The 8004-nt window shown below is 42.5% G+C and overlaps 1 protein-coding gene across 1 annotated transcript in view; it reads right to left on the bottom strand.

Annotated features, from left to right (window-relative positions):
- Positions 1 to 8004, bottom strand: part of HGD (homogentisate 1,2-dioxygenase) — a 43083-nt gene that overhangs the window by 34884 nt on the left and 195 nt on the right. The window contains exons 2-3 of the mRNA XM_059388101.1: positions 2739 to 2810; positions 1840 to 1928 (exon numbers count right to left, since the gene is read on the bottom strand). Coding sequence (XP_059244084.1) covers positions 1840 to 1928; positions 2739 to 2810 — 161 coding nt within the window. The remainder of the gene's footprint in view (positions 1 to 1839; positions 1929 to 2738; positions 2811 to 8004) is intronic.

Raw genomic sequence — 8004 nt, 5'->3', positions numbered from 1 at the left:
AATCCCAGGCTTGCTCACCTATGGAGGGAGCTGGTTCTTTCTTTCCACTTGGGATTTTGAGCATTTTCACAAAATTATTGTGGATACCTTTGCAGAGTTCTAAACAGATGGGTGAGCCAGGCCTAGTGTCCCTTATTTTTTAGCTGTTTACAAAACTCCCCAGGCAGCACTACATTGCTCTGGACAGAGATTTAATTCTGATTCAAGGAAAGGTGCCAGCTTCTTAATGAAATGCCAACAGCTCCTTTTCAGCCTCCTGGAACAGAGCTAAGCTCCTGCTGGCTGAAGATACCGCTGAATAATGGGGGTAGGCAGCAGAATCTGGAGTCCAGGTGTCCCATTAGCGAATGGGCCATAAAATCAAGAACATAGTCATGGAGGCTAGGTTGTCATAAATTAGAACGGACAGAAATTGTCAGTGTGCTTACCTTACCTTGACTGTTTGGGATTGTAGAGAAAGAGAGAGATGATTAAATGGCAATAGACTTAACCCCCAATTTTGGGAAGTATGAGAAACTCTCTCTTCTCTCCATGCCCATAGTTATGAAGAGAGAAGCAATATTGATATGGACACGATAGCATAGCACTTGCCATAGTTCACACTGAGTTCTCTGACACAACCTAGAGATGCCCTGTACTGCGGGAAAAACTCAGCTATGGCAACAGTAATGATGATCAGGAAAATTAATGTTCATTGAGCACTCACTGTGTGCCAGGCAATGTGCTCAGTATTTTATAGGCATTCTTTCCTTTAATCTTCACCACAACTATGAAATAGGTACTATCATTATCTCTTTTACAGATGAGGAACTAGAGGCTCTGGGAGGGTAGATGACTTGCCCAAGGTCACCCAGCTGAAAAGAGAAGGAGGCAGGATTTAAACTCAGGGGACCTTACCCCAGAGTGGGCATAATCAACCACCAAAGAGAACCACCTTTTTTATTTGCGGTCCATTGTGGTCCATTGTGCTGTTGTACTGGTTATCTCTTCTGCTTCTCAGGAGGAGTCTGTGGAGGTATACCCAGTCCTTCCCACTAAGCAGTACCAGACCAACTGCCCTCATCCCAGATCTCCAATATCAGGAGCAGCCCTCTTCACAGAGGCCCTAGCCTGATATTCCTATAATTTGACACTACTCGTTTAAGCCATAGCACTTACTGCCTCCCTAAACCACACATCTATTGCATTCAACCTGCCCCATGGGAGTCAGTCAAGGGAATGAGTTCATTGACCTGGCTTGTGGGATTAGAGCAAACATAGAAAATGACACATTGTGCTAATGAATGTGCTTGGTTTCCAATAAAGGCAAATTCCAAAGAGTAAAACCTTATTAATTCAAACCACAAGGGGCCATAATACTTGAACTTTCAACTGCCCAAGTTTAGTTATACAATATTTTTATGCAAAGAATATAATACTTCATCTTCTATAGAAGGTATACTGAATCATCTATAATTCTGAGTTAACCATTATTTAAAAAAAAAAAAAAAATCAAGTAAACCAAAATTGGAAACTCAACCGGACAGTTTATTGAGGGCATTCTCTTAGGGGAAGGACAGTTTATTAGGGACATTTTCTTCTGAATGTAAGTGAGAATTTATAAATGGAGCTGGACGTGTGTGTTTTCCAGACTCCATGCAACCAGTCTCTCACTTTCTTCCACCAGTCACTTGATACTAGCTGGAGATGAGGCCCATCCCTTGATCTCACCCAGAGCACAGCCTGTGAAGAGCAGAATTTTTGGCAGCTGTGTAAGGCTATGGCCCAGCGTAGGAGCCAGCACTAAGTACTAGTCATAAATCCCACAGTCTGCAGGTCAGAATTATCCTAATACTGTACCTTCTTTTATTTGTGCTCCGTGGACAAGTGAAAGCAGATCCTGAGAGCTGCTCAGCATACAGATTGTAAGGGCAGACTTGAGGATTGTTCTAAAACAAAGGAGGCGGTAGACAACATCACTTCAATCAGAAAACCATCCCAACCTTCCCACCAAGCAATTCAGTGGGGGCATTCTGTCCTGGATGGGGACGCTCTGGAGCACTGCACATGACCATCCCTAACCCATACACATACTTTTTGTAGCAAATGTTTAGGTGACTTTCCCCTTAGTTAGAAAAGTGAAACCTGCATAATGTAGAACATTTATAAAATATAACCTGTTATCTCACCATCCAGAAATAACCCAATGTTAACACACTGGTATATTTCCTTCCATTCTTATCCTTCAAGATGGGGATCCTGTGATGAATGATGTGTGTAGTCCTATAATGATCACACCTTTTTATTTTAGAGCAAATATTTATATCATGAGCATTTTTTCATGCTGTAAAATATTCTTCAAAATTTTCAAAAAAAATTTTTGTTTGCCATATTTTTGCTCTTGTAACCAACACTAGGGTAAACATCTTTGTGAATACATTTTTAGGACTGGTTATTTTCTTATCACTGTCATATCTCCGGCTGTTCAAAGGGACTTTAAGGAAGTCCTCTTAACATTGAGCCTCCTGAAAGTCCTAGAGTTAGTCTCACTATTTCAGATTGGGTGCTTTCCCATAAGTAGTCACCACCCTGCTTTAATCTTTGTATTGTCACTGTTCTGTATCCTAACTGTCTTAAAGATTTGTGAAACTCCTAGACAATCTCAGGAACAATGGTGGGTGGAGGTGCTTTGGCCTGAGGGCTATTTATTCATTCCTACAATTCAGAGCTCTCTGAGCTAATATTCTATTCATTCATACCTGTCCTTCTGGCAGGGCACCTGGGCAGCGAGGGTCTTCCGAGGCACACTCGTTCCCAAATCCAGGAATGTACTACATATGACAAAGACACAAAAGCTATCATTAACAGGATTAAAAGAGCATGTCACAACATTGATAGTCTAAATGAAAGTAAGAATTTCCATATGGACATGTGTTTGTGTATGATGTTCATATAGAATATGTTTTCTTTTGTCTCAGCATGCAGGCCATTCAGGAAAGGAAATAAGCTCTATGTGAATTTTAAAGACCACCAATCTATTGGGAGAAGACTGAAGCATATTGCATAGACTCTCCACCCTTAGCTGTACTTAGTTGATTTATGGGCTTGTTCTTAACGATCCCACTCCAAGAACAACTTATTTCTTTTTTCCAGCAGGAAGTTCTGGAGAAGGGAGATAACTCAGGCATCCTGTCATCTCCAGATTCTTGGGATCTTGCTGGGCCTGAATGGCAACCTCCCTGAGTAGGGAGCCCCATTCCCCTCCACACTCTGAAATAAGCAGCCATGAAGAGGCAATACGGATCCAATCTACAGCAAACCCTTATTATCTGGTTCACCTATGGAACACTTGTGTATATATTTCTATTTTTGTGATACATGAAAACACATTTGAAGATATGAGAGGCTTTCAGGAGGAGTGTCAGACCAAGCATGTCCACCATGGTACCATGGCAACTACTTGAGTGCCAGCTTTTTACTTTGTACCCAGAGGGGAAAAAAGTTAGGGACTTTCTTAACAAAGCAAAGTATGGGAGCCCCTGCATTTACTCTTACAACACTTAACACACCTGTGAGTTCTTGTTCACTGTCTGGCTTCTCTGTCAGTTGATAAGACCCATGGAATCTGTGACTAGAACAGTCCTATTTACCTGTGTGTGCTCTGTGCCTGGTTTACCAGAAGGTACTCAACAGATATCTATTGTCTGATTTAGCCTTTCCCTTAGAGTCTATTCTGAGTGTATGTGTGATGCTTAAAGTGGGGTTAGAACCCACTCTCCTCTCACTTAAATATATGAAAAAAAAAAAGGCCATTTTCTTCCCAGAGTTGTTCCTAATAAATGTACTTAATTTTAGCCTAGGATAATGAAAGTGCAGCCTTATTCAGTGAGTGAAATGCCACCATCTGAGCACATGTCTTTAAGAGATATAAGAAGGATGTAAGTGGGTGGAGGGTAAGCCCTCCAGAGTTCTCAGCAGCGTGGAGAAGGATGAGCTAAATGCATTATGCCCGGATGTGTAAGCAATGATCAGGCCGATAACTGCTATATTGGGGAGGAATATCAAATATGAAAAGTTATGACCTAGAAAGCAATGGAAGCGAAATTATTCTTTTTGCCTCCAGACACATTTTTTTTTTGTATATGTGAAATCTATCAGCACTAAAAACACCGAGTTCTATTATACACAGATAGGTTAACAGCAGCAGCATGCAGTTTGGGCTGATTTCTTGGGGAAATGGCCGAGCATGCAGCATTCCGGCTCTCCACTGAATACAATTTTCTTCTTTCAGAATGGACCTCATGCTCACCGTCAGTGGGATTGAATTTGAGCTGCTGAGAAATGGTAATGATCCCAAATTATCTTCAATTCCGTAGAATGGAATTTTAGACCAGTCTTGTGACTGAAGTCACTGAGCATTACATCGCCTTCACTTTGCTCAACTGCCGTATTGTTTCTCTCTGCAAGAGAGGCAGGGAGGTTTGAGTGCTGAGGAATACGGCAGAACCTTCTCCAGGCATGGGTGGGTTTACTTATTAATACCTTCCCCATTCTTCCCAACTGCTGGTCTCAGAACAGAGTCCAGAGTTATATATATTTTGGGAACAAGGGAAAAGACATTTAGTATATGTAGTGCTGAAGCATTTGCTTCTGACTGCTTTAAAAAATAGAAAAGAAAGGAGAAAGAACAGCTGGTAGTTTGGAAGGGAGCCACCCAGCTCCGAGAGAGGTGTGAGTTCTGAGCCGGTTTCTGCATCTAAGCTGTGGTGCATTGGCAGAAGAGGAGGCGGAAAATGCTGACTCACTCTCCAGTCAGTCGGCTTTTCTAATCCTCAGAGAGAAGAATTACAGATGAGTTTATTAGAGCTTTCAAATGCTATGTCCCTTACTGCTGAAGGCACCTGACTTGAGGAAGCAGTATTCTGCAGCTGCTTTCCCAAGGCGCCGAGATCAAGGGCAGAATCGGGACTCTGCTTATATCAGCTGTGAAAATCCAAGCGTTCAACCGCAGCTGGTTCAGTGACTGTGTACAAATACACCTTATGCAAGAAGAAAAGAAAATCTAACATTAAGCAAGTGAGTTTGTATGTTTCCTTCAGTCCAGGTTCTTGAATAACTGGACCCATCATAAAAATATGATTTCACTTTTTTTCTGAGAGAATGATCTGAATCTTTTCTAAATGAAAGGGCAGATCACTGGGCTCCAGGTGACTTCAGTGCTGCTGGTGGTCTGGCAGCTGCCTAATTTACCGCTTTTTAATCCTTATCTGGTCCCCAAGATGTGCTCTGTGTGTCAGAGTAAGTTTATGAGGTGCTCTCTCTGGACTCTGATTCTGGGTAACACCCCTGTGGGATGGGCAGATGGTGCACTTCACTGCCTTCCACTAAGCATAAAGGAAAGAGAGAGAAGACAGGGTGGAGAAGCAATTTGAGCTACCTTGTTCCTGTGGAAAGGGTCCAGTATTTCTGATGAACTGTGTTGGGAACGGAGAACAGAGCTTGTTGGGGACTTGCAGGTGATTGTGGTAGGCTGAGTCAGGACCCTCAATGTTATCTCTGTCGGAATCCCTGGGACCTGTGAGCGTTACTTCATATACTCAAAGAGACTTTGCAGATGTGGGTGAAGTAAGAATCTTGAGATGAGTTACCTGGATTATCTGGGTGCACCATAATTATAATCACGTGTCCTCCGTAGAGGGAGGGAGAGAGAAATCTGATTACAGGAGAGGAAAAGGCAGTGCCATGAGGGGAGCAGAGGCTGGGGTGGTGCATATCCAAGATGGAGAAGAGGCCTCCGTCACAGAATGAGGGCAGTCTGGGGAAGCTGGATTTTGGCCCCGGGAAAATGATTTACAGTTTTGATCCCAAGAATTGTAAGAGAATAACATGTGTTGTTTTAAGCCACTAAATTTATGGTCATTTGTTATAGCAGAAAGAGGAAAGAAATAAAATGACAGTATTAGGGGTTCCCACCTCTGGGGGGGAATAGAATCACCCCCAGAAATTGGTTAAACACAGACCCAGACCTAATGAATCAAAATATTTGGTGGGGTGGGAGGTGGAGGGCAAAGTTTGGATATTAAACAGCCCTTCATTTTAGAAATGAGGAAATCAAGATTTGTCAAAGTGAAGCAATGTAAGAACATGGGGTGATCTTTTTGAAATTTAATTTTATTATTTTGTCTTTTGAATTTTCTTCCCCAGTTATGCTGCTTTTATGTAAGTGTGATTTCATTTGAGGCTTTGTGTTGATATATCTATTAAAATGAAATAAAAGCTGAGAAGCATATTTTTTTTTTACTTATATAATGTTTATTGATTAGAATGATGCCATCTGGCTCTCTGTATTTGGATTCCTGATCTCTAGAGCTAACCTTTGCTTGTGGAGATTAGACAGCAGGCAGGGAAGAAAGCCTTTGAAATTGAGAACAAAGACCAGCATGCAATTTACATTGGTCTGCTGGTGCTGTGCATAATAAGTTGCTAAAAATTTCAGCAGGATAGGACTTTAGATATAATTTATTTATAAATGGTAAGGATGTTTCCAACCCCTGCTGAACTCCCCCATAGGATTTTCATCAGGAAACAGTGTTTTAGGCACTCTCCTTCTGAGACTTCAGCTACCACCATTGATATGATGCCCTGTCATATCTATTCTCCCCACCCAACCCACTCCCTGAGATCCAGACCCATACATCCTACCACATCTTGGGTATCTCAACTTGGCTGTCCCTTCAGCTGCAACTCTCTTGGCTCTCAGAACATTCTGGGCCGTCTGCAGGTGCCATGCCTTTGTACTCAGTGTTTCCTCTAGCCCCCACCTCTTTTCATTTAGCCAATTTCTACCTCTCCCTTGAGACTCAGCTCGGAAACAGCCTCCTTCAAGAAGTTTCTCTTGACCTTCCCAGTCCAGACTCAGTTCCTTTCTGATTATAATCTGTGGCACCAGTACTAACACATAATATTTGCTGAATGAAAGAATGAGCGTTCTTTTGCAGCCTTTTTAACTCTTGGTGAGGCATGAAGATAAGCTCATTTTCTTCAGTGTGGAGTGATTTCAGGATCCCTATCAACTAGGGAGATGTTTGATTCCTCAGGCTCAGTATCAGCTGAAGGACATTAGGGAAGTGCTCAAACTCTGTATCCTGAAAGAAGCCTGCAGTGCAGCCCACTTGGCTTGAGTAAAAGTTCTGTGTAGTTCTATTCAGTTCCACATGCATGTGTCAGGCCCTGTATTAGGTATGGTTTTAGACACTGGGGGATAAAATCCCTTTACCTGGACTGAAGGCATTCAGTTCATTAGATGCCACTAAAACTCCTTTCGGAGCCTGGGATCTGGATTCAGACAAACCAGGTTATGATCCAGTCTCCATCACTTGGAAGCAGTGACCTTGGGCAAGTCACTTAATCTCTCCTAACTTTCCTTCCCTTATAGGTTAAATAGAAACAAGAGGGCCTATATCCTGGATTTATTTTGAGGATTATAATATAAGTTAATTCATTAATAGCACATAACCCACATGTACTTTTCAATTGCACATTAAATAATAAAAAGTACTTATTTCCTAGAGGAAGTGCTAGGGCCTCTACTGGCCAAGGGCCGATTGTGGATCCTCAAAATAATTGACTGGATAAAGCAAATCTAATTGGCTGGCTGGAGACAGTCCAGGAAGCTGCAGCAGTGGGAAGATGTTGGGGCTTTGGGGCTGGGAAGCAGACACTGAGAAATGTGTCTGCCTATGGTGAAGGGGAGCACTTATGGTGTCTACAGGTTTCCAGGACATTTCAAATGAACAAAGGCAAGAGACAGACAAGGAAGGCGTCATCTCCTTCATCTCTTCTCTTTATCACCTCTCCCTCAACCCCCCAGCCTCAGCCCCAGCCATGCCTGCGAACACAATGGCAAAGCCTCTGAACACAGGGTTTTGGAACAGGACCTTGTTAAGTCCTTTCTGACCCTGGTACTCTGGAATTCTCGGAAGCTTCCACAGGTTCTGGCTGAAGAAGCTGCAGCAAACTTGGCAG

The sequence above is a fragment of the Mustela nigripes genome, chromosome 2 (genome assembly GCF_022355385.1).
Source record: "Mustela nigripes isolate SB6536 chromosome 2, MUSNIG.SB6536, whole genome shotgun sequence".
NCBI lineage: Eukaryota > Metazoa > Chordata > Mammalia > Carnivora > Mustelidae > Mustela > Mustela nigripes.
This window is presented reverse-complemented; position numbering and strand designations above follow the sequence as displayed.